Below are 25,584 nucleotides of genomic sequence, written 5' to 3'. Positions count from 1 at the left end.
CCAGACGGGTGAGGTTGCCGTGGGGAAGCTCGGTAGCTAGCTAGGAAATCCATGGGGCCTATCGAAGGGCCGAGGAATAGCACGACCCGTTGTTAAGTGTCCATAAATTGACTTATCTTGCACTCCGCGGGATTGTAAACCCGACGCACAGCCAACCTGTTATGTCATCAGAAGAGAGATGTTCATTGACGCACTGATGACCAGAATCAATCAATTAGACTTTTGTACTAACCCCATCTTTACCCCGGACTATGGTGGGGACCTAGCTAAAGTCCATGCTATCTGATCAGCTTGCGGGCTTGATATAAAAAGCATAGAAGTCAGATTTTTTCCCTACCTTGAATCTTCAAATCAAATATAATTCCTGATATTTGAAGTCCTACAATACAGAAGAGAATATCATCATGAAAGGGATTAGGGGAAAATCATTGTATCGTGTCATGCGTTTCTGTTGTTGCATGGTACGTGGGTCTATATCCACACAACTCCCCAGAATGTCCACACTAACCATTCCACAGGCTTTTGGTCTGTATGGGTACGCAAAAAACTCGGAAATCTCAAGCTTGTCGTCTGGAAACTGAAAGAACCAGATATGATGCCGGTGTTTTAGGCGGAGTTCAGGAAACACGTCCTTTCCGCGAGGCTCTCGGGGTATGTACCAGGCGGACTCAATCGATGATGGCAAGCTAACTATGAGAGAACCCGACAAGTCCTTATATTATTCCGATGGTGGCATCAAGCTATACCCTCGCTGCCACAGTATGTGCACTTGTGGTCTCGTGGCTTGGCATGCCCCTGGGCCGACGAGGCTGCATAGTCATGGGTGACATGCTAGTGATTGTCGGAGGAATTCTGCAAGCCTCGTCTTGGTCTGTACCTCAAATAATCGTTGGACGGGTGATTTGTGTAAGTTATCTGTTGATCAAGTTAGCTGCATATCTAACAGACGACACAACAGGGCTTCGGTATCGGTGTTTGTATATCCCCCCGACTCGCGAATGGAATATCTAACAAATTTATGGTGCCAGTTTATTTCCTGTGCGGTGCCAACGTATATGGTATGACAGAGATGAGGAATAAATCCGCTACGAAAGTTGACTGACTTTATATGGCCATAGGCTGAAATGAGTCTCACGGAAAAGGAACGAGGGCCAGAGGTGGCATTCCAGTGCATATTTCTTGTGAGCGGTTGTGCGTTCGCGTATTGGGTGGACTTTGGTTTCACGCGCCTCGACAATCAGATCTCATGGGTGAGGAAAACTTTTTATCAGCATTAGTTATTCACCCACTAACTATTGATAGCGCATTCCTATCGGGTTCCAAGCCGTTCTCGGCGCTGTTTCAGGCGTGGGGATGTTTTTGTTGCCGGACACACCTCGATGGTATTACGTCCGTGGTCGGCTAGAGGAAGGGGACGAAATCCTATCTCGCCTTCATGACCGACCGATTTTGGATTCTGATGTCCAAGCAATGCGAGAATCCATCCTAGCATCTCTTGAGCTTGAGTCTGAGGAAACCAAAACTCTGAATCCGCTAGATCTCTTTTGGGATCGGACTAACTTGCGGGTGGGACGACGCTTGCGAATCGCTTTCTTGATCCTGTCTGTGCAGCAGATGATGGGTAAGCTTAATCCGCTTCGTTAAACCTGCTCTCGACCTTTCTTCTCATCGTATATAGGGATCAATGTGGCTGTCTACTACAGTGTCACCATATTTGCGCAGATTGGTCTTTCCTCTACGCTATCTCAGCTTCTCGCTGCAGTGATGAACACTATCTTCGCAATAGGTTCTCTCTTCCTTCCTTCAACCATCGAAAGATTCGGAAGGAGGAACATATTGATGTACTCTGCTGGAGGTCTAACAATCTGTCTCAGTATTTTTGTCGCCATGATCGGATCCCCGGATCCTACATTGGCAAAACAATGGGTTGCAGTCGCAGCCATCATTATATACAATCTTATCTTTGGGTATGGATGGATTGGTGTTTGCTGGTTATATGGACCCGAGGTATATTTTTTCTAACCCCATATCCCTGAGAAATAGACTTATAGACTTTCCATGCTTACATCCCACAAGATCGCTCCATTACAATTCCGCCACATCGGAGGTGCCGCCAGTGCATTTGGAGAATGGCTTTTCTGCTTCATCACTGTTTTTGCTGGAGGTATCGGACTTGAGAAAGTTGGATGGAAGTTGTGGCTTTGGTGCCTCCTTTCATGCGCAGTGGCTGTGCCGTTCGTCTACTTCTTGTGCCCTGAGACGACTGGGAAAACACTAGAAGAAATAGATTTATTGTTTCAAAAGGAGAGCGAGCCTCACCGGAACAATACTGATTCTATGGATGCATCTTTGCAGGAGAAAGAGGAGGTTCAATGTTATCATCAAGAAACTGCCCGCGTGTGAAATTAAATAGACCAATAAGCCATGGATCTTGAAAACACATGAAGCAGACATTCCGACCAGAATCTCCACATTTGCTTTGTTTTTTTCCGATATAAATCTTAACATTGATTCGAACGAACTTTACAACAATTGTAGCAAGGGCATATCTAAAATAATGAGTAACATTCAGGATATATAGGCTTTATTCGAATATCTTAGAAGGACTTGATATACTCCGCGAGCCAGTATTCCTCCCTCTTTTAAGTGCTTGTTTAAGCATTCTTTCTAGCTCTCTTTTTTGCCGTGTTCTAATCATGTAGATCAAAAAAGGACCATGCCGCGAAAAGGGCGACTAATTATATGGGGGCTGGCACAATAAACTCTAAAATCTGCCGTACACCTGCGAAAATCTCTTGGACTTGGTGGCATACAGCACTTGAATTTTGTGTCGAAATTGGCATAAGTCCCCATACAGTAAACCCTCGTTATAACGAACTGAAACTAGTGCTTCGTTTAATCCGCCATAGTAGGAATGAAATTCCTCCCTACTGCGAACTTCGTTAATTCACCATGGTTCCCTTACCAGATTCATTAAAACGAGGTTTTATTACGCCGTTTTTGACCACTTTCAACCAATTAAATCATCCTAACCTCCTAGAAAGTGGGTTTACGAGAGTAGTTAATAGTGCGATTAATACACATAAACAGTTAGGACAAGCGAGAAAATCAGGTGTGTAGAAGTATAGTAACATTAGGGACTTTGGGGGGTTTTTTGGACTATAAATTTGCATGTAAGCTAGAAGCACTACAAAATATATATATCTTATATAGCACCTGATCTAACGAATATTTCACCGTGTTTCATTTAATTCGTAATAACCCGGGTTTACTGTATCAACTGTAACTTCCAGTGAAACTGAATTCTTCAGTATGTAGCGACCCAAAACACGATAGGTCAAACCAATATTCGGGAAAGTAACACCATGCAGAAGAAATCCGGCTAAAAGCTTGGCCATTGCATTCTTCGTCATTTCATTTGGTGGCTAGTAAGCCTAAACTTTATAAAGTTTCTACCTTGATTGCATGAGTCAGGCAAGTAGTGTCATGTAGATTTAACCCTGCAAATTGTCCAAAAGAAAATTGGACACCCTCGGTAATTGCAGTATACCCCGGTTTTCAACTTACAATAGTCTGGAATACGGAGTTGGTGATTGTCAGCCTCCACACTCCAGCTCCCCGCATTTTATGGATGTAATTTCGGGAGTGATATCCCGATCTAGACCGCAATTGAGTGGTGATATAAAACTCTGGTAGTACAACTCATTATTGAGGCGAATGATCAAATTCTAATTCTCTACAACTATGTTGAACCTGCAAGGTCGATCACTACAAAGTGCCATCGCGGTGAGCGCTGGAAGCGCATACCTTTTGTTTGGCTACGATCAAGGCGTTCTGGGTGGTCTTGTATCATACCCAGGGTTCTTGTCGGCCATTGGCAATCCTAGCTCTGGGTATCTAGGAACCATAGTGGCTCTCTTCAACATCGGTTGTCTCATAGGTTGTGTAATTTCGGCCTTTTTTGGCAATCGACTGGGCCGGAAAAATGCCATTACTCTCGGATGCGTGATTATGGTCATCGGCGGTGCGGTCCAAGCCAGTACCTACAGTGCGGGTCAGCTGATCGCTGGTCGCATAATCTCTGGAATTGGCAATGGTATGTTTATCTTGGTATAGCGAATATCGAGATCTCATATGCTAATTCGGAACTCCGCAAAAAGGTATCAATACCTCAACAGTCCCCGTTTACGTGTCTGAAACCTCCCGAACCGCTGTACGTGGGAGATCGCTCGCCATCCAAATGTCAATCGTCATTGTATGAAACCCGAATTTCTCACGTTGTGGCCCTTTTGTTGACGATTTCCAATAGTTTGGCACGGTCGTTGCCTACTGGTTGGACTACGGCATGATTCGCACTCAAATTGGCGAGGTAATCTTGCTCGGCGTCATATATAAGTGACATTGCTTACGATGCATCCTAGGTTGTCTGGCGCTTCCCTCTAGCTTTCCAAAATTTCTTCGCTTTAATCACCATTATTACCATGCCACTGTTGCCCGAATCACCAAGGTAGGCCCTGGTTTATTGAGGCACTTGTTAAAGTATTGGATTAAGCGGGACTTAATAACAATTGCAGGTGGCTTTACTCGCACGGACGGCAACGCGAAGCTATACTTGTGCTTTCAAGATTGCTTGCTTTATCGGAGGATCATCCTGACGTGTCCACCGTCGTGGCTGAGATGGAGCAAGCTCTGTCAGTGGAGCAAAGCAAAAAGGAGAAACTCAGCATCTCAAGCTTATTGTTCGAGAAAACGGAGATGAAGAATGGGCGACGCTTGACATTGTGCTTTGCAATTCAATTTTTCCAACAATTCACTGGAATCAACGTTATTGCGTTCTACGGTAAGACGCAAAAGTACTCAATCAATTATCCGTCGCTAAATGTTTATATAGTCACCATCGTACTTGAAACGAACGTTGGCCTCTCGCCCGAATTGAGTAGTCTTGTGGCCGGGTTTATCCAGATCGCATTCTGGGTGGGCACATTCCCACCGATATTTCTCATTGACCGACTTGGTCGCCGAAGAGTGCTGATGTTAGGATCAACTATGCTTTGTCTGGCTTTGGTATTGTTCACGGTAGGAATCGCACTTAAGACACCTGCCTCGTCGCGACTGGCCTTGGGAATGCTCATTATATATGAAATATCTTTTGGAATGAGCTGGAACGCAGTACCCTGGTTATATGCACCGGAGATCACGCCCCTCAACATTCGTCATGTCGGCGCAGCGGTTGGCTGTTTTTCCGAGTGGCTATGGACATTTGTAAGAACCCATCCGTTTATTCCCTTTTTCCCACAGTTTCGTCCGGCTAATTCTGGACGTGCGATCAGGTAATCGCACAGATGACACCTGCGGCCATCGCCAATACAGGTTGGAAGATTTACCTTCTTTTCTGTTTTATGACTGCGCTCAGCATTCCATTCGTTTACTTCTTTATGCCTGAGGTTTGTGACCCCCTGCCTTCTCACGTTTACCTTGGTGACAACTGATGACCAAACTTGCGCGAATAGACAAGCGGAAAGACACTGGAAGAAATTGATTACATATTTGTGAAGCACAGAGGTCATTCGAATGAGTTGATGGATACTACTGCGTCCTCTTCGAATGAGGCGGCGGAAAAGTCCGAAGGGGAGCTGGCCCAGGTTGAGAGAGTATGAGCATAGAACGGAGCACAATGGCGTTATAGAGTTATTATATGGGCTTCTTAGAATGGTAATTTGAACTTATATTGTGTGCAATTGTAGTACGTGAAGTTGTATGCACCCTATGCAGTGTCAAACATCGAAAGTGCCATATCCTCATGTTCATCACTAGGGATATAATGGGGCTTGGACACAATATCTGACTGGAACAGCAACGATGGCGGGATGTTCCAATCATCAGTGAAGTTCCCATGCTGGCAAAGCCTCATTGAAGGGTGTAACTGGGGATTGGGGACAGAGGCTTCTGTCTGTGAGGCTACTTTTGTGGATGGGAGATGTGACTGGTATGAAATGGGGTCTTGTGCACTGGATGGATATGAATCTTCATCCGAAGAGCTGTCAGCGTCGGAATACAAGTCAAAGTTACTTGCTTCTGTGGATGCAAGATCCTGTAGGAGACTTCTTTCTGAGGGTGTCATCATGAAGTGAGAACAGAGGAGTTTGCTCATTTGTGGGGGATTGAGGTTGTCGAGTTGTTGTGCAATAGTTGGCGACGAAGCGAAGCTCTCTGGGCGGTCGTAATATTCGCATTGAGGCGGTATTGTTCTCTCATGGTGAACTTCATCGCTGTCAAGTGAGTGTGTGAGGTGGGTATCTGCCGTTTCAAGTGAAATGACTGGATTTCGAATAGCAGCATCCACGGACCCAAGAGCTGACACCGCAGAAGAATATGTTTCTCGCAGCTGTCTTAATCCCTGCACACATAATTGGAAAGATTCCATGGCTAGCTGGCGGGTTGGAGAGTGTGTTGACTTGAGATGGTCCAGATGTGTGACAAGAGCAGTTTCCAGCACCGTGACTTGGAACTCTGGAAACAGATAAGTGAGATTCTGAGACCTGAGATATTCGTATATTTGTGTGACAGTATTTCCCGAGTGACGAAGTCGTCGTTTTGACAGCTCAAAGAGCTCAGGAAGTCTGGTGCCTCTCACGACAAGCTGCGGTCGATGCAAAGCGCTGCAAGCAAGACTGTAGATACCGCTCAACATTGCGCGGAAATGAAGAAACAATTCTCCGTGCTTACTGATCTGGAACCCAGGATTAGATGAGCACCACCGAAGAGCCTCAGGTAGAGTAGTGAGCCATTCCTCAAGCTCAATATCACAAAGCAAGACTTCGACACTCATTTCATGGGAGCGCCTTGGTAAAAGGGTGCTCCTGGGTGTGTCTGTGAATTGGTTTGGATCTTGGGAAAGAGTATATTGACAGGTCAAAATACGCGTGATACACTTGCAGCATTGCAGTAGACTGATGCTGATTTGAGAAAAGACGTTTCGCATAGAGGGATCTCTAATCGCTGGGTGGCTTCCATCATTCCCGAGACAACACTTGGTCGGCAAGGGACCGACTTCAAAGTCCGAAGGTCGTAGGGCTTGAACTCTATAGTCGGCTTCATCAAATTGAAATGGGCGCCTCGTTTGAAGACAAACTAGCCGGTCTCTTATGTAGCACGACCAACATATTCGACTCCAAAGCCCTGGTTGCTGTTTAATGAACTTCTTTTCCGAATCAGTTGGGTTTGTTTTGATTGAGTTCATAATTCCCTTTGCTAAACCAACAAAATGCCAAGCCTCCTGGCCTTGATCGGAAGTGTCGTCCCAAAACGTCATCAGCAGCAAAGACTGCAAAATAGTGATGCGATCTTCCTCGCAACCATATGAATAAAGCAGTTTGGCGCGCTCAAATCGAGCCTGTCTGGCTTCTCTCCTGTCTTTGAATCCCTGGAGCACCAGAGAATCATTTGGCTGCCATGCAGTAGCGGCGAATATCACCGCTTGAAACAATAGCAGGCTGATCCCCCGATTGCCGTTATAAGTCGTATCAAGAACCATCAAGAAATCTTCAGGGCTCAAGATCGGTAATGCCGGGTGTATAAACTGGAAATAGGCGTTCAGAATCCCGGCCCTGCCCCTTGTGTCTGGGACATTGAATGCGCCTTGTTCGTGAAGAAATTCGCAGTCTTCCGATGTGATGGAGGGCGGCAGGGGACTGGCATAGTCTGGCAGCCATTTGCTATAACCCACTCGTGATTTGCCGAAAGATGGTGTCTTTTCAATGTTATTCGATGGGTTATTCTCTTCTTCGGTCCAATATTGTAGTGGGCGATCTTTCTTCGAGTTAGAATGATTCGTTCTTCCAGTTGGTTCTTTTAATAGAACATACCCACGGATTCCACTGCCTTGGGGGTGTCCAGCCCCTCTTTGTCTGCCAACCGCTCTCCCAAATTCTGAGCCTCCGATATCGCTTTCATTGCAACCTTGCTTCCCTTTCCCCTTCTATCAATTGGAATAGAACAAGGCATATCGTAGAATCGACATGAAGTGCAAGGGGAGCCTCTGAGGGTCACATCGCACCTCACTTTTCGACAATGACAGTTGGAACATGCTCTCACGGATCGCGCTCGATGGATCTGCCTTTTAGATAGATGTGTCCTAGGGTTGGGCATTGTAGTAATTGGGGGGTATACCAGACAGTAGCTTATGGGTCGAGGTCACGGTTTAGTCGAGTTCGCGATGGACTTGTCAAATCTGAAGGCAAATAATTGATCAAGTGGGATACCAAGTGGAAAATCATGAGTTAGGCCAAATTACCAAACCATTCTGTATCCAGCCATACTCTTCGCTGCCAGCCCTCTCTGGGCTGTCATAGTCGTGATGACTAAGTCTTATCTCTGCGCCGGGATTGTAAACCCGCGGAATTTGCCCGCAACATGATGCTGGAGAGAATCTCATGAGCTCATTCCACTGTAGCAGCGAGAGATCTAACTGGTCAGATAGCAGAGAGATCTAGATTGAAACCAAGGCAGATCTCTCCAGCTTCTCCAGCTTCTCCACCCCCACTTCATATTCCCCGCGTTTTGCATTGCGCGTGCCGAAGTCCTTCGACCCCAGATCTGGGGACTCCAGTTCTTCTTATTCAAAGTCCCACTAGATTTCGATCAACTTAATCATGGGTCACGCTCCTAAAAGGGCTAGGACAATCGAATCGGGCGCTTGCTCGCACTGTGTCGCTCGACGAGAACGGTGCTACATTGGTGTGCGTGGCATTCCGTGCTCCAACTGCCGCCGCTCGAACACCCGTTGCGACGGTATCGCTAGCCAAGAGTGGGTTGTTTCAGTCCCCGTAGGATGGAGTGAGATACAGTGCATATTTGTTGGCTAACATATCAGGAAACAGAATCACACCGAAGAAGAGACTCCCGTCTAGGATCTACTGTGATGGTAAGTGGAGATCAAGTTCGCTGCACGTCCCCAATTTGCATCGTATCTTATGCAGAAATTTTCTTTTTGATCCAGATGGATTGTTCGAATCTCAAATACGCAGAACTGAACAAGAGCAATTACCTCGGGCTCGTACCACTGCGGACCTTCCCGCGACCGATCCTATAGAGAATTATGTATCAATCATGCATCAACTTCTCGGCCCTGAGCCTCCCGATCGACCACCCTTGAATAATACCCCTCGATACGTATCGGAGCTTCCAACTCGTCTAGAAGTTGGTGATCTTGATTATTTGGAGAGCAAAGGGGCTTTGTGTCTTCCCACAGCTCCATTTCGAAAGCAGCTTTTGAAAAGCTACATATTATGGGTACATCCTCAGGTACCAGTGTTGGATCTAGATAAATTTCTACATGCCATCGCTGCAAATGACGGGAAAACTCGCATTAGCCTGCTCCTATTCCACGCAGTCATGTTCGCCGCTTCTGCGTTCGTAGATATATCACACATCCAAGAGGAGGGATACATGTCACGAAAAGTAGCTCGCGACGTTTTGTTTCTGCGAGTAAAGGTTCGCATCCATACATTTTTACACTATGCGCATAGTTTTCATTATGACTAACAGCCTTGTTAGGTGCTTTTGGAACTCAATTGCGAGGATGACCCAATTTCCACAGTGCAAGCCCTGCTTCTACTGATTCATTGGAATGATCTGCCACAATCGGAAAAGGGTGCCAGCCACTGGATAGGTGTCTGCCTATCATTAGCAATATCTCTCGGTCTCCACCGCAATCCAGATTCTTCCACCCTTTCGCCATCCGAGCAAAAGATGCGCAGACGCACCTGGTGGAGCGTGCACAACCATACACGACTAACCGTGGAGAATCTACTCTCCGCGATGCGCATGCAGGAGGATCGCGAGGACAGAAACCTGTTCGATATTCCGATGATCACACTGAACGACTTTCAACTTCACGTCTTCCCCCCTGAGATGCGAGCAGTTGTGGACGATTGTGAGGTTCTTCGTGACGTCGAATATCAAAAGACACAAGCCGTAGTTTTCATTGAAAAAACTAAACTTTGTCAATTGTCTCGATTTTCGAGCATATTGAACCGAGTACAGAAGGTGGTGTGTGGAGAAGCCATAGGGAATGGTGACATCAATTTGAAGCTCAGATCAACACAAGAGGAGATCGAGAAGCATCGGCGATGGCAACTCCAGCTCCCTGTCTCCGCTAGTCATCAGTGTCCAATGGACCTGGTTCCCACAGACTGCGAACGGAGCATTTATTTGCATCAATCCTGGCTTCGGCTCCTTTATCTAGGTTCATTGTACGCAGCATGCTGCGATGACGGAGAAAATCCAGGTGACAATCTCACTGCTCCTGGGCAGGACTCCCGGTCTGCGCTAGTTGACAAATGTCTGCTAGATATCACAGATGTCTTCGATGAGATCGACTCTCTAGAATTATCCGAACAGCTACCGTGTCCAACCTCGGCGTTGTTAATACTTGCGCTAGCCTACCACAAGCAGCCTTGCCACGCTAGTATCGAAAGAAATACACGTCAAAGCTCTCGCTCGCTGCACAAATGCTGGAAAGTTATGCGTAAGCTGAAGGAAACTTCTCATTTGGCTGCTTGTATGACCACTTCCGTCGAAGATACGATATGTGACAAACTTTGGGAATCAATCTCAACTATCAATTCGCCATTGAACAAGACGGCACTAACAAATTACATCATGGGGAGTTCCTGGGGATTAAATTGTTTGTGAACAACAAGATGTGGGCTATATAAATTGACCTGCTATTTCTGAACATAATTTTATCACGATATTTGACCATCCGTTCATTGATGACACAGAAATAGCACACAAACATTACACCAATCGTGATAAAAACAAGAAAACAAATAGTTAAGTGAAAACGCTAGCTAAAACGTACGTATGCTGGCAATTTATGCTGGCAATTTATGCTGGCAATTTAGACCTGACGCCTCTGTTTATGAAGGGGATAGTTACTGGTGCACAACGGCCTCGGTGACAACTAAACTAGCAACCGAGGCTGGACAGTCGTCTAACCCACCCAAAGCCCAAGTTTCGCTTTCCAGGCCCCCTCTCCTATTTCAGATCATCATTCTGCGCCTATAATAATCAAAAAGTTGCCGCTGCCGTGCCACTGCACATCCAACGACTTCTACCTCACGCAACTCCAACATGACTCTTATCACCACACCCACAACCCAGCTCCTTGAGATCGAGAATCCTATCCTCCTAGCAGGAATGGGCCATACGGCGGTCTCGGACCTGGTAGCTGCTGTTTCTAATGCGGGGGGCCTTGGGATCCTTGGTGGTCTTGGCTACACCCCAGAGATGCTGCGAGATGCCATCCGAGAAGTAAAACAAAAGCTTCGGCACCCAGATCTTCCCTTCGGTGTGGACCTTTTGATTCCTCAGCTTGGAGGCTCCGCCCGCAAGACCAATGTCGACTATACGAAGGGAGCATTGGAAGATCTCATCAATATCATCATAGAAGAAAAGACGAGGTTGTTTGTGTCGGCTGTCGGGGTTCCACCAAAGAGGGTGATAGATCGCCTTCAGGATGCAGGAATTCTATATATGGTACGTACAACGAAAAGCATTCTGGTGACGGACTACAAGCAACGAGGACTGATTTTGATTCATAATGTAGAACATGGTCGGCCATCCGAAGGTACACTCTACATCAACTCCTATAACAACATGGCCAATTAACAATTGAAATGAAAGCATGTCCACAAAGCCTGCCAAGCTGGTGCCGATTTTATATGCGCTCAGGGTGGAGAGGCAGGTGGCCATACGGGCGAGATTCCAACCAGTGTCCTTATCCCAGCTTGCATCGACGCTTGCCGCCAATACAAATCTCCACTCACTGGGAAGACTGTACAGCTCATTGCAGCCGGTGGTATTTTTGACGGCCGAGGTGTGGCCGCTGCGCTGGCTATGGGCGCTGGTGCGGTGTGGGTTGGCACGCGTTTTATGACAGCCCGAGAGTCCGCTGCTTCAAAATTGGGCAAAAATGCGTCAGTCCCAAAATTATTCCCAGCTTCCTGTGGTTTGACTTACTGACCGAGGAAACTTACAGCATCATTAATGCAGGATTTGAGGATACGATGAGGAGTTCGATTTGGGCGGGACGGCCGCTACGAGCTCTTGCCACACCGTATATTCGAAATTGGGAGCTAAATCGGCGCGATGTCATTGAAAAGCTGCAAGGTCAGGGATTGACCGTACTTGATCATGAACTGGATAGGCTGGCACGGGAGGGCAAGTTGACAGATGAGATTGAGGATCAATCCACGCAGAGGAATGTCCACCATGTTCCATTTCATATTGAGATTTTACTAACCTTGCTGCAGGCCAATGGGGTGCGGTGCAGCGATGGTAAATACGCCGGATCAATCTGCGCATGAGATTATCTTGGAAATGGTCACTCAGGCCTTTACACTTGTAAGAGATGCTGCGCAATATGTCAACCAGACGTCGAAGCTCTCACTGCCTTGTCGTCATAAAGACAAAGCTCATCCATATACAACAGCAATCTTAGTTCTACATAGTGGGCAATCTATTTTTTTATGAATGGCGCATCTCTGACTATTGGTTCCTTGTCGGGTTAGGCCTACTCTAAATTTGGACAGCTAGCCAATCTCGTATATAGAGCATACAAATTATCTTCCACTTACATCTCCCAATTTTGTTCTACTACGAAGGTCATTCATGGTATAAACATTAGTAAGGCCAGAAAAGCAGCATAGCAAAAGAAGAAAGCCAATGTAACAAGTAACACCGTCCAGTACGTAGACCTTGAAATATCAAAATCTACACCTTGGCAATCATAATCAAGGTCTACAAGGCCAAAAAAGTTTTAAAAAGGAGACAACAATGAGTCCAATGTTGGGGTTTTTATTTCATTGTCCTCGGTTTCTACGTTGTCCAATGTCCAATTCGGCCACCGCGGCCAAGCGCAGTCCATATCTAGACCGAGGTCAGGGTGGCATCAAGAAAAGAACAAAATAAAGAAGAACTCATACACATATCTTCAAATTCCATCTAACCCTTTTACCTCCCTCATTCCATATTCAATAATGGCACCCCATAAAGTCCCGATTATCATCGGTGTTGGGGAGGTCAAGAACCCCTCACGCCGAAAAGAAGATGCCATCGAGCCTTTACATTTGATGAGAGACGCAGTCAAAGAGGCAGCCTCTGATGCTTGCCATGCTGGTGCACCCGCGATTATCTCTTCCATTGACAGCGTAAAGGTTGTGGCGAGCTCGACATGGCAATATAAAGATCTGCCGGGGCTGGTGTGTGAAGGACTAGGAATCAAAGCCTCCCATACATCGTACAGTGAGCTAGCTGGAAGTGCATCTGTGCAGTTGATTGATGACACCGCTCGAATGATTGCAAACGAACAAATCGAAGTTGGGGTCGTGGTAGGCGGGGAGGCTATGGCATCATGTGTGTGCTACTGTTCCAGCAAACCCAAGTGAGATCCATGGGAAAACGTGAGTTAATGGTTGTATTTTCACAGTGAAGGGTCTTATCAAAGATGGCACATATCCGCCTCCTTGGACAGTACCAGAAACAGCACAGGTCTACTACGCCAATGATACCGACATGTTCACTGGTTAGTGTCCCTCTTCTCGGGATAGTGCGAGTATAACCGCTGAATCACACAGGCATTGGGCGCGCTCATAGAGTTGGTGTCCCTATGCATGTCTATGCGATGTATGAGAACGGTTTGCGATGGCGAAGAGGCCAAAGCCCCCTCAAAAACCTTGAAGAATCCTCTTCACTTTACGCTCGATTTGCCGATATTGCATCGCAGCACCCAATGGCATGGAATTCTGGAAAGAGTCTTCAAACTGCCAACGAGATCGGAAATATCACGAAGCAAAACAGGATGATATGTTTCCCTTGTGGGTACCTTCTATCTAGGTTGTGAAATCCTGATTTGTTGACTCTGGTAATCCACAGATCCGTTGTTGATGAACGCTTTCAATGACGTAAATCTTGTCAGTGCTTGTATCCTCACTACAACGGAGTGCGCTGAACGAATGGGTATCTCGCGCGACAAGTGGATCTTTCCACTTGGAGGTGGAAGAGCAGAAGATTCTAAAGACTGTGAATTTCCCAACTTTTCTTAATATCTTGAGCACTCGATTAGTAAACTGACATTTTGTACCTCTAGTCTGGAACCGTCCTAATTTCTACTCCAGCCGGGCGATAGCTTGTGTCCTCGATAGTTGTTTCCAGTCGTCCGGGCTCGGCAAGGATGACATCGATCTCTTCGACTTTTACTCGTGAGTTGGACATCCACTGACATATTTACCCGGCATTGAAATCAGTCACGCTTACCCTTTCTTCAATGGGTAGTTGCTTCCCAATTGTCCCCAAATTAGCATGCCGCCATTTGGGTATCCCTTGCGGCGAACACCCAAAGCCAATAACGCTCCTAGGGGGCCTCAAATCTTTTGGGGGTGCAGGTGCAAATTATTCCATGCACGTAAGATACAATACTCGAGTCTAACACTCATAGTCAATCTAACACTTTGGCCCAGGCCGTGGCGGAGATGGTCCGACAGTTACGGAAGCTTGGTGGTCTTCCCAAGCCCTCAAATGGACTTATACTCGCCAATGGAGGCGTTCTGACAACCGAAAATGCAATTTGCCGATCAACACATCCTCGCAGAAGCAATGATCAGTATCCTACGAGCGCTAACAACCAACTTCTTCCAGCCAGTCAGCTAACCCCACCAATCAGCATGCACGGGGAAGGGGAGGCCATCATCGAGGTATGCTGCTGTCTTCCAACAGGTTTGAACTGTTGCTAAACCTTTTCAAGACATATACGGTCGAGTATGATCGAGAAAACCGCCCCCGACTAGGCCATATTGTGTGTCGCCTCAGGAGTAACGGACACCGTGTTATAGCAAACCACGGTGATATAATTACGTTGGAGCAGCTTTCCAGATGAATCGAGGAACCCATTGGACACAGTGGATTTGTAAAGCGATCTTCAACGACGGACCAAAATTTGTTTGTGTTTCGTAATGATGATACATCTAGACTGTAATCTGAATATGACAAGAGAAATGAAAAGAGAAATGAGATTAGATGAACTCAATATAGTGAAACAAAGCGTTCGAAGAGCAAATTAAGTCGACGTGCATGGTATAATGCAGGATTATGTTGGAAGATTGACAAGTTCAGAACCTAAAAATCAAGAAGATTATGGATAGTCTCAACTAGAGGAATATGTAGTACCTAACAATACAAGAACCGATCACTTCTCGAGGCAGAAGTTTTGCCGTGCGCATCAATACATAGAGTCCAGTCTTCTTCCAATTCCTACATGGATTACCGACTTTTGTTACTAGGAGTGGAAAGGCGACCGAAGTGTTCTGTATTTTGAAGGAAAACAAATTACATTAGATTATATTGTCAAGATAGAATAAATGACTTTACAATGAAAGTAGTGAGACGGTGAAATGACTGAAATTCCACATGTGACTCTTTTTTCTTGTTTTCGTTTCTTTTTCCTGAAAAATACAGCCTGGTGATGTTAAAGGCAAGAATGACGAATAAGAGTTTACCGAAGATTCATGATGGGGTTTCTATAAAGACCCATATGTTGAGCACCTATAGGGGACACAGGCTCCGATACAACCTCAGACTCAGGCACAGGTCGAGGGGGCAAAGCAGGTGGATAAGGACCAGTCACTGGCCGGTTATAGGCTACATAAGTATCGACAAGAGGAGGAGGGTGAGGACGCACCGGAATCCGAGAGTTCATACGAGCCAGGCTACCAGGGCGAGGGATCTGAAGAGCATTGACATACGGTTCTGGGGCGGAATCCTTAGCCTGTGAAATTGTCACAGGAAACGGCGTAACTAACTCCCAGAGGAATGACTGGGTCTCGAGGTTGCGGGCAACGTCAGCGGCGTCCCTGTAGCGCATAAAGTCATCGGTCAGCATGTTCAAGGTGTCAGTGGTATAAATGCAGGCCCAGTCAAACTCGGTCATCGGGTTCTGTCCAGGGCGGTCGATCAGAACGGTGAAAAATCCAATAGGCACGACACGCACAAGCTCATTTGTCGAGCAATCGATGGCCATCATCTGTCCAGCTCGTTTAAGCTGTTCCAATGACCGATGGAGCCGACCTACTCTATCGTTGAGTTCATCCTCAAGCGATAAGCCATTGTGCAAGATATCGTCAATGAGCCGCTTGCAGCGAGTTTGAAATACAGCCCGTGTGGTCTGAAAAAGCCGGGCTGAAGTATTATCGAGCATGACTGACATGACTTCTCACTAATACCAAAAGCCCGAAGCTAGCGGAATATATTATAATTAGTTGTGGTAAGGATGTCAGGGAAGATGAATCCCTAATTTGGAGGTCAGCAAGAGTGGATTGTCAAATGCTGTCCTGGCTAAATGAGATATTGTATGATGGTTCGACGTGACCTATTTATATTGTTTCTACGGCTCAATCCCCACCTGATGTTAGTATTGCGAATAAGAGCAAAAAGCGAATAAAAGACAAGAAAGACGACAAAGGCAAAGAAGGAAACACATAGAACAAAAGAGTCTGGAAGATAATGGTCTTATTAACGATCCTTTGTTACCCAAGACGGGTATTGAAAACTAGGCGAGGGTGGGTGTAAACAGGTATTTGAGGGCCATTAGAGCAATATCCACACCAGTGGTGATAATTCCGGCGCAAGCTTGTTTAGCTATTGACAATAATGTCTAAATAAACACATGTATTAAGCGTGGATTCAAAGGACCGACTTTACAGTAAAATAAATAACCAAATGCAGACAAAGCACCAAAGATATTATTCCACCAAGGGTATCAACATAAGTCGTAATTCGCTGTACTCCAAATCATGAGGCAAACATAAGAAAAAGCAAAAAAAGGAGCAAGAACATCATGAGAGGATTGATGTCGCCAATATTGTGCTAAGCGCGCGGCGCGATTCCGATATTCGGTCGTGCACGACAGAGTATTGGCGTTAATCTCGGCGATGTAGAGACTTGATGACTCCACGCATTATCTAGACAGCGGAGCGACCCCAGCGGCGGCGGCGACTGTTTAATATATCAGCATCAATCAAGAAAGACCGTGTTATGAGGTGTGAAATGGTCACTTACACTCCGTCGGGGGGGCTTTGGCGAACGCGGAAGGTGAACCAGATCCCCTTGATGCTTATTAGTACTAATTAATTTGTATTGGATAATTCCATCACATACCACGATAGCGGAAACAAGCCAGACAATAGCAGAAAGGAAGCTGAAGGCCTCAGCTGCCTTCCACCGGCCACACGTCTGGTCTCCTCTAAAGTGCCAGGACCAGATGCTGCCGCAGGGCAAGTGGCGGATGGTGTCGACGAGAACACCGAAGGCAGCGAACCAAGCAAACGAAATAAGGATGTCCACTAGATCCTAGTAAGCATTGGTCTATATCCACCAGAATATCTAGCACATACAAGGCCAGGAGAAGAATCCCGACGAGAACGGGATTAGCCATATCAGGCCCAGCAATATCGATAAGCCGGCGATTACTTCAGTATAGATCCATCGCGACTGGGGCCACCAGTCAACATCTGCGCTGCTGTGGTTAACCTCAGCAAGGTAGTGTCCGATAACACCTGCGACGACCTAAAAGAGAGTCAGATTCGATTTATAAGTTGGTATAGATTGGTGGGGGGGTATTCACAGCCGCAAAGGCAATTTCCGCAACGCGGAGGATGATAGACGCGAGGCGTGAAATGACGGGCATTGTTGATGTTTTGTCAATTCAATGAGCCGTTCCTTTAAAAAAATGTGAAAGATGTGATTGTATAAGGAGATATTGTGTCAAACTCGTGAGAAAAAGTAGCGTGGGATAAGAAGTACAGGCTGGGGAACACGAGAAGCTATATAACGTATCAGGTCGCACAGGCAAGCAAATTCCGAGAGGGAGCGATAGTGTGTTTTTAAGGCAAGGGACTAACGTGAAAATCTAATAAACAAGAAAACATTATTAATTAACTAAGAGAAACTCAAAACAAAGCACAACTTGCATTAAGGGCGACCAATAGAGTCAATCTAAGCCTCCTGGTGTCGTCAGATCAGTTCCGTATACAGTTCTTTCCAACCGGCTGAGGTCACTATTGGTCGAAGTATACTGTGAACAAAACGTGCCCAACCGTTTCCAGGCTTGGGTGGGTAAGCGATTGACTTTTCGTGGCGGACTGACCGCTGATGTGGACTGTGGCTGAATATCCTTCAACACCCGATCGGAGCAAGGAGTGGGCCTATAGGCTGTGAGCAATATGGACGTACAGGTACTGCATAGCCCTGGAAGTATTCTGTTGCCTCGATATCGTCATCCCTGTCTTCCCCGGACCCAGCTTCCCCATGCTAGAACATGACATGATGTGCTGGCGTAGAATACGGGCTCTTCTGCTGGATTGTGATATACTTCAGTGGCTTGCTTGTTGAGTGGTGAGTTGACTGCCGATCCCAAGGACTAATAGCGATAGCTCTGATTTGACCCAGAATTGGGATGGGTCTCCACCCAGGGCGATCATTGTTGCTGTCTGACAAGTGCGTGTTGTTTTCTAGACGTACGTTGCAGCTTGCCGAGCCACTGTTGACAGGGGGGATCCGGTTTGAAGCGAAGGGCCTTGCACACGTCTGACGACATTGACATCATTTTTAATTTGAGTCATCTGACCTTTTTGCTCTTTTCTCAGCCCTATGACGTGGGGCCACGGAGTGGAACTTTGCAAGCTTGAATTTGTTAATTTTTGCACTTATGATATAAGATATTTTGCATTGTGTTGATTATAAAATCACTTACAATGTTACTACATAGTAGTATTTCACATCTCGCTAATAGAGATATAGCAGAACTAGGCAGACATAGCAAAACATTCGAAATGTATATGCAGGAAGAGTCCAGAAACATGCGGGTGATACTCTGTACAAAATTCACAATTTGAGCTAGTTAATAGTGGGCCGTTGATGCTATGAATAGCAGCGGCCGCAGAAAAGAGGGTATATCTACTTTAGTAAAGCCAAGAGAGAATATCAAATTCGAAATAATGCTGCCTATAAGGTCCCAAAAAAAGAAAATTACATGCTGATACATAATGACCTCCCACCCACAACACCTGAGTCCAAATAGATGTTACAATATTTTAGACAAGAAAAGAGGACTAGGTCTTATTCCGATCCAAGTGCCATGCCATCACATCGCGGAATATCCCCTTGGCACCAGTCTCGATGGTATCACCATGGCATGGAATCAAACGATCAAAGTCCCACTGATCAATCCTTTTCATAGACTCATTGAACGCTGTCCGGTCTTGTGAGGAGAGAATATACCATGCAAACCGTCTGTGCCATGTAGCCGGTGGCTTGGTGGACAACAGCGGCATAATAAGCCTTGTAAGGAAATTAGTCCCCGCTTCGGGGGTCTTGGAATACTGCTCCTTAGCGGGTAGGTTAAAGAGCAGATCCGCCTCAATGACCGTACCCGTGGGCTTATGTAAAAACACCAGCTCGCGCGACCCGTGGCCATACACATACTCGCTGGCGAACTCAGCATCGAACTCCTTCGAAATCGACCGCGGCAGTTCATCGTCCTTCTTGAATACATGGTCGAACGGGGTGTCCTGGAACTCCGGGTTGGATTGTCGCTTCTCATAGAGACCCTCCGGGGCCAGGATTTCTGCTTGCGGATATGCGGTCTTCCACGGGGTAATGTTGAGGTGGTGCTCAATATCTGGCGCCGTGATGTATTTGACATTTCCGCCGAGGGACTCGACTGTTTCGCGGACTTCGGGCGTTAGGCTGACGGGCGAGAATACTGCCAGGGAACCGGTGGCAAGCTTAACTATCGCATGCAAGGAGCGTTAGCGCTAGATCATACACAAGGGGCCCCGTGGGCTTGACAGGACTGCACATCATCCCCTGTCCCCCGAGGTCGTATGCGATTGGTGGGCTCTGTAAGGGTCGGCACTCACCCAGTGTCCCTCGGCCGCCAAACTGCAGGTGTCCAAACCGTGCGAATGGCAGACTCATGGTCACGATGTCTGGCGTCACATGGCGAATGACCATGGTCGCAGCAGGGTTGGTTGGAAAGAGCTGTGGCATTTTGGCGCTTTTTCTTCGTCTTTCCCCCTTCGTTTGTGCTTTTTGAGTTCGAGATTTGCGCTCCCTGACGTTGGATGTCTCAGTCTATGTGTCTTGCAGGTATAAATATATTGTAAAGCTCGCGTACTAACAATAAAGGGAAAAAAGAGAGTTGTAAAATAGGAAAGTTATAAAGTTCCACGGGGAAAGAAAGTGGCCAGACAACTTTGATGACGTGGGACAAGCCTTATCCGCCTAGGTATCCACTTTGCATCGAGCCTGGCCGAATTTATCATCTCTTTCAGGAACCTCGGCATGTGTGTACATAAATATACATAGACTATTTGGGACATAAAATGTCTGGCTTGTGTACATCAAAAGAGATTGTGTATCTAGGTATCCAAAGAGCCTATTGTTTTGGAATTTTTCCAATTTGACTCTTGAGCGTCATACTCTTGATTATGTGCTAGATGGCATATACAACTGGCATATTCACAGCAACAAGCTAAATTATTAAATTGACCTAGTATTGCAAGCCAAAAGACCAAGGGGTATCTTGCAAAACAAACATCGACTCGTGGAATCGTGTATTCGGAAGTTTAGGCATACCAACTAGTGCCAGTCGCTTGCTCTTTCTCTTCGCGGTGGGGGATGATGGACTCCTCAATCTTGAAAACATCGATAATTTCATGCCATGTATCGTGATCCAAGCTAAAGACCGCCTGATGTTTTTGCACTCCCTTTTTTTGGGCTTCACTAGGGGCAAACGGTGCGGCCGCATCTGTCAAACTATTAGTGCTTTATCAACCAACCAAGTTGAAAAATACATACGCAGGGTCGGCAAGTCTCGACTATCTGTTGATACACCCACAGTGCCATCTCGCACGAGAAAACTCACGTAGAACAAATTTTCCACGCTTTGCCCGAAAGACTTTGGGTTGATACAGAAGCGAAACAATGGGATTCCCCCGTCGTCCGCCACGTTGTGATTATCCATGATTTGTTGTGCCTTCTCTGGCGTAAGGTTTACTTGGCCTTCGAGTTCTTCTGTGGCTGCTTTCTGACGATCATGCTGGTTATTAGCGAGCAGCTTGTTAATCTCGGAACAGATCTCGGTCAAATTCGTGCTGTCCTGCTGGCCAAGATCCTGCTGGGCCATTTCTCGGGGCGCCACGGCTTGCGTGCGATCAATCTGCTCTGTTGCTCTTCGCTGTGTCAGTTGCCGCGTACGCTTCTGTACCGACAGAGGCCCCAGCAACCATCCAGACACGGCCGGGCGAGCATTACTAGGAAAGCAGGCTGATCGGCCAAGCGTATCCCAGTTCATCGCGTCGCCGTCGTCTTCATCACTAGCATCGGGATCTCTTTGGCTTCGACCAAGGCGCCCTCGGCGTCCCTGTGTCCCGTTTGTTGAAGCCGTCGCATTGTTAGGGCCGCGACGCATAAACGAAACACACTTGGAGACAAACTCGTCTACATCGATACCGGCAGAGGTGTCGCCGAGAGCGAGCTGGGTAGCTTTCTTGTGTGTTAGGTCGGCGGTGTTGACCAGGATGCGCGAATCGAGCGTGGCGTCAGCGGTCTGCTTCACTTTGGCGTAAAATTGATTTGCTTGTTCGACGATGTTGAGGATACCATCATTTCCGGGCTGCATGAGCTCGCCTCGCGTGTCTTTGTGAAAATGGTTAGAGCGCTATCACTCAACTCTCGATTCCAGACAAAGTAACTTACCATTCAGTTCCCTCCCCAGATCTCGAAGTCCTCTCCGTACACTTCTACGTTCTTCGGGATCCTGATCAGGGTCATAGTATCGTGTGTCGCTGCCTGTTCGTTGAGATGATGCTTGCGACTGCGCGGATCGGGCAGACTGAGCAGATCGAGAAGATTGGGCGGATTGCGCAGGCTGGGCATTCGAGGTGCGGTTGGCTAGTCGCCGTCGTTTACTGTGTGCGCTGGGTGGCATCACAGCGGTAGTTTTCTTATTAATACCTTGATGCCGATTTTCTTTATCAGAGGTAAATGCGTCTGGTGATAATGTTGATGATGCTGGGCGGGGACCTGGGGTGTTTGCTTCGTCCAGGTGTGTGTGAATGAGACGTGCCATGCTCGATCAGCGCTTAGTGCGATATGAGATGCAGGGTTGTAACAAAGAAAATTCAACAAAGGAAAAAAGTAACAACCAATCGCATATGACTACACACAGTAGCCCAATTTAGACAAAGAGTTACCTCGAAATACACCGGTCCTTGAAAAAAAAAGATGCGTAGCTACATTTGATGATCGCGAACGCTTTGTCGCGTCGCGTAGACCTTGCACGTGACCTCCCCGCGTCGGTTGCTTATCGCCCATGACGCAGCGACCTGTTGCTCTCTTCAAACGGGGCACAGAGATGGAAGCCTTCACTTTTGCCGTGACCACTCAAGTGGACATACCTATACGCATCAAGATGTATGTTCTCCACTTCTGAGAATTGATGTTTCTCTCACATTGACACATTTACAGTGGCTCGTTAGAGGGGAAGCAGAAGCCGATCCCATCCACAGTTCTTGATGAAAACGCTGAGCTGCGGCATATTGCCTCCGTCCAAGATCCCACCTCTGATCTTTATGTAACCACTCAAATATGGTCGGAGTCGAAGCCATTGGGGGTGCCAATGAAGACCAAATACAAGCCCTTTAAAACCTCTCGAGTATGGAATGAATGGCTGGAGATGCCAATGTCCATCAAGGATGCCGAGCGTAACACTCAGCTAGCAATCACCATCGTTGATATGTCTCCGCTCGCCCCCGATAGGATTACGCACATCCCATTCGGTGGAACTACGATCACTCTGTTTGATGAAGACGGGAAATTGAAGATGGGCAGACAAAAGTGCAAGGTTTATTTACACAAGGACGCAGATGGGTATGCTACAACCTCGACTCCATCAGTTCTACCACCAAAGCGTCGTAAACTGAACACCCGTGATTATTCACACCAGTCACCCGAAGAGGCGGAACTGGAACGGGTCGAAGTCTTGATCAAGAAGCACGAAATGGGCGAGATCCCACGTGTTGATTGGATGGATCAATTACTCTTTCGCGAGTTGGAGAAACTGAAGACAAATGCAGATGAAGCGGCGCAAAAGCGTGCCCTTGAAATTGACGCAGCCCTGCAAAAAGATTCGAAGCACGTCAAAGATCAAGATGACAGCTCTGACGAAGAGAATCTCGAAGATGAGTATTTTGATCTTTACGTTGAATTTCCACGCTTTGATCATCCCATTGTGTGGGCCGATCACGAGTATCCTCCTCCGCCCATTTCCTCATGGCCCCAAAATGCACCTCCCCACCCCAATGCGACGCTTAAGCCAGTTCCGGAAGTACACTTTGGACCTGGAATTTCACATGCCGATCCCCATAATATCATTCAGATTTACGACCCGGAGGTTGGCCAAATCGGTAACCCGTGTGAGGACAAGCATCGTCGTTTGATCCGAAGCCATCGGACCGGTATCATGGATCGTGACCTAAAGCCCAACCCAAAGATTAGGGACGATCTCAATATGATTATTTCCTACGAACCGACACAAGACCTCACTGCAGAAGAAAAGGATCTTGTGTGGCGTTTCAGATATCATCTCACTCGCGAGAAGAAGGCATTGACAAAATTCGTCAAATCAGTCAACTGGCGGGATGTTGGAGAATCGCGGCAAGCTGTTGAAATGTTCCCCAAATGGACCGAGATTGATGTCGATGACGCGCTGGAGATTCTGGGCCCCACCTTCGATAATCCTGCTGTCCGTTCGTATGCTGTGGAAACACTGCGGAAGGCAGACGACGAGGAGTTGCTTCTTTACCTTCTTCAATTGGTGCAGGCTCTGAAATACGATGCAACTCCGGATAATCAACCTGATGCTGCTCCACAGGAGTCCTCACTTGCACATTTTCTAATTTCGCGTGCGGCTAATAACTTCAAGCTTGGCAACTACCTACACTGGTATCTCATGGTCGAATTCGATGACGCTGATGCAATTCAACGTCGGCTGTTTGCGCGGGTTGAATACTACTTCATGATTGAACTGGAAAAGCTTCATCCTGAGCATAGAAAGACACTATTGCATCAAGGTGAAATGGTAGCCGTGCTCTCCAAAATAGCCAAGGATGTACGCTTCGCGCGCGAAAACAGAGTCGGCAAGATTGAGATGCTGAAAAAATATCTCCGTGACCCTGATAACGACCTGATCAACATAGATCCACCGCTACCCCTGCCTTTGAATCCCGATGTTTCAGTCGTCGGGTTATACCCCGAGGAATCGAACGTATTCAAGTCCACCCTTTCCCCTTTGCTTATCACATTCAAGACTTCTGAAGGACGTCGTTATCCTATGCTGTTCAAAGTCGGCGATGACCTCCGGCAGGACCAATTGGTTATCCAGATCATCATCTTGATGGATCGCCTTTTGCAGAAGGAGAATCTTGACCTAAAACTAACACCTTATCGAATTCTTGCCACCAGCGCAACGGCCGGCGCTGTGCAATTCATTCCCTCAATTTCCCTTTCCGCGGCATCCGCGAAGTACAAATCTATCCTCGCCTATCTGCAAGCCAACAACCCAGATGACAATGAGCCTCTTGGCGTCCGCAAAGAAACAATGGATACATACATCAAATCATGTGCAGGATACTGCGTCATCACGTACCTGCTTGGCGTTGGCGACCGGCATCTTGAAAATCTGCTTCTGGCGCCAGATGGCCACTTCTTCCACGCCGACTTTGGCTTCATCCTCGGTCGTGATCCAAAGCCTTTTGCACCCATGATGAAACTGTGCAAGGAAATGGTTGAAGGCATGGGCGGCACAAGTTCGCCCCACTATCTGCAATTCAAGCAGTACTGCTACACTGCTTACACCACCCTGCGCAAATCCGCCAATCTAATTCTCAATCTCTTCAGCTTGATGGTCGATGCCAATATCCCTGACATTCGAGTGGAACCAGACAAAGCTGTCCTAAAAGTGAAGGAGCGCTTCCATCTCGAAATGACCGAGGAAGAAGCCATCCGTCACTTTGAGCAACTTATAGCCGACAGCGTCAATGCTATCTTCGGTGTTGTGATTGATCGCTTGCACGATTTTGTGCAAGGCTGGCGGGCGTAAGGTCTCTTAATTTTGAGAGTTTGTGCTTTGTGGGGTGTATTTGAAACTCCCACGGAATTTCCATACTCATCCTGCATATACTTTATTATTTTTTTGGTTCCAGACCGCCGGCGTTTTGGTGATGATGTTATCAGATGGGAATTTCGCTTCCGTTTTCATGAAGCTCGGCGCAATATGATGGATTTATAAAAGCCTGGATACCCAACCTACATTATTTTGTCTGCATAACAATGATTTGTTAAAGCATCGGTGCAATGCCCTACAGGAGCCTACCTGAGCAGGCTCTTGCTTACTGCATAATATAGATTTAAACAGACTAGGCCTCCTGTAGAGCACAGGGTAATTGACGTGAAGGGCAGATAGAA

At 46.9% G+C, this 25,584-nt stretch overlaps 9 protein-coding genes across 9 annotated transcripts; 5 read left to right on the top strand and 4 right to left on the bottom strand.

The window, feature by feature from the left end:
- Positions 1-494: 494 nt before the first annotated feature.
- PEX2_072360 (Major facilitator superfamily domain, general substrate transporter) lies at positions 495-2,403 on the top strand (the record flags this gene model as incomplete). Its single annotated transcript, XM_016744506.1, has 8 exons — positions 495-535; positions 591-651; positions 947-973; positions 1,029-1,058; positions 1,119-1,250; positions 1,303-1,621; positions 1,679-2,007; positions 2,077-2,403. The coding sequence occupies 8 exons, from the start codon at positions 495-497 to the stop codon at positions 2,401-2,403; spliced, it is 1,266 nt and encodes a 421-aa protein (XP_016600426.1).
- A 1,341-nt stretch (positions 2,404-3,744) lies between these two features.
- On the top strand, positions 3,745-5,657 carry PEX2_072350 (sugar porter family MFS transporter; the record flags this gene model as incomplete). The annotated part of the gene is made up of 8 exons (XM_016744505.1): positions 3,745-4,096; positions 4,161-4,255; positions 4,310-4,369; positions 4,422-4,507; positions 4,575-4,840; positions 4,892-5,262; positions 5,331-5,444; positions 5,511-5,657. The coding sequence occupies 8 exons, from the start codon at positions 3,745-3,747 to the stop codon at positions 5,655-5,657; spliced, it is 1,491 nt and encodes a 496-aa protein (XP_016600425.1).
- Positions 5,658-5,764: 107 nt separating this feature from the next.
- On the bottom strand, positions 5,765-6,829 carry PEX2_072340 (fungal specific transcription factor domain-containing protein; the record flags this gene model as incomplete). Its single annotated transcript, XM_016744504.1, has 1 exon — positions 5,765-6,829. The coding sequence occupies one exon, from the start codon at positions 6,827-6,829 to the stop codon at positions 5,765-5,767; it is 1,065 nt and encodes a 354-aa protein (XP_016600424.1).
- Positions 6,830-11,136: 4,307 nt separating this feature from the next.
- On the top strand, positions 11,137-12,371 carry PEX2_072330 (nitronate monooxygenase; the record flags this gene model as incomplete). The annotated part of the gene is made up of 4 exons (XM_016744503.1): positions 11,137-11,541; positions 11,612-11,632; positions 11,689-11,981; positions 12,044-12,371. 4 exons carry the CDS (start codon positions 11,137-11,139, stop codon positions 12,369-12,371), a joined length of 1,047 nt encoding a protein of 348 aa, XP_016600423.1.
- Positions 12,372-13,043: 672 nt separating this feature from the next.
- On the top strand, positions 13,044-14,938 carry PEX2_072320 (Thiolase; the record flags this gene model as incomplete). Its single annotated transcript, XM_016744502.1, has 7 exons — positions 13,044-13,419; positions 13,493-13,588; positions 13,641-13,880; positions 13,939-14,085; positions 14,153-14,264; positions 14,501-14,756; positions 14,807-14,938. The coding sequence occupies 7 exons, from the start codon at positions 13,044-13,046 to the stop codon at positions 14,936-14,938; spliced, it is 1,359 nt and encodes a 452-aa protein (XP_016600422.1).
- Positions 14,939-15,553: 615 nt separating this feature from the next.
- On the bottom strand, positions 15,554-16,081 carry PEX2_072310 (uncharacterized protein; the record flags this gene model as incomplete). The annotated part of the gene is made up of 1 exon (XM_016744501.1): positions 15,554-16,081. One exon carries the CDS (start codon positions 16,079-16,081, stop codon positions 15,554-15,556), a length of 528 nt encoding a protein of 175 aa, XP_016600421.1.
- A 937-nt stretch (positions 16,082-17,018) lies between these two features.
- PEX2_072300 (MARVEL domain-containing protein) lies at positions 17,019-17,743 on the bottom strand (the record flags this gene model as incomplete). Its single annotated transcript, XM_016744500.1, has 5 exons — positions 17,019-17,052; positions 17,116-17,162; positions 17,215-17,399; positions 17,451-17,622; positions 17,681-17,743. The coding sequence occupies 5 exons, from the start codon at positions 17,741-17,743 to the stop codon at positions 17,019-17,021; spliced, it is 501 nt and encodes a 166-aa protein (XP_016600420.1).
- A 1,423-nt stretch (positions 17,744-19,166) lies between these two features.
- On the bottom strand, positions 19,167-22,189 carry PEX2_072290 (Nse4; the record flags this gene model as incomplete). Its single annotated transcript, XM_016744499.1, has 5 exons — positions 19,167-19,846; positions 19,977-20,170; positions 20,695-20,866; positions 20,917-21,756; positions 21,817-22,189. The coding sequence occupies 5 exons, from the start codon at positions 22,187-22,189 to the stop codon at positions 19,167-19,169; spliced, it is 2,259 nt and encodes a 752-aa protein (XP_016600419.1).
- Positions 22,190-22,432: 243 nt separating this feature from the next.
- Positions 22,433-25,219, top strand: PEX2_072280 (phosphatidylinositol 3-kinase VPS34; the record flags this gene model as incomplete). Its single annotated transcript, XM_016744498.1, has 2 exons — positions 22,433-22,533; positions 22,588-25,219. 2 exons carry the CDS (start codon positions 22,433-22,435, stop codon positions 25,217-25,219), a joined length of 2,733 nt encoding a protein of 910 aa, XP_016600418.1.
- Positions 25,220-25,584: the final 365 nt, after the last annotated feature.

Source organism: Penicillium expansum (assembly GCF_000769745.1).
Source record: "Penicillium expansum strain MD-8 chromosome Unknown contig253, whole genome shotgun sequence".
NCBI lineage: Eukaryota > Fungi > Ascomycota > Eurotiomycetes > Eurotiales > Aspergillaceae > Penicillium > Penicillium expansum.
Note: the sequence above shows the minus strand (reverse complement) of the source record. Positions and strands in the feature narration are given on the sequence as shown.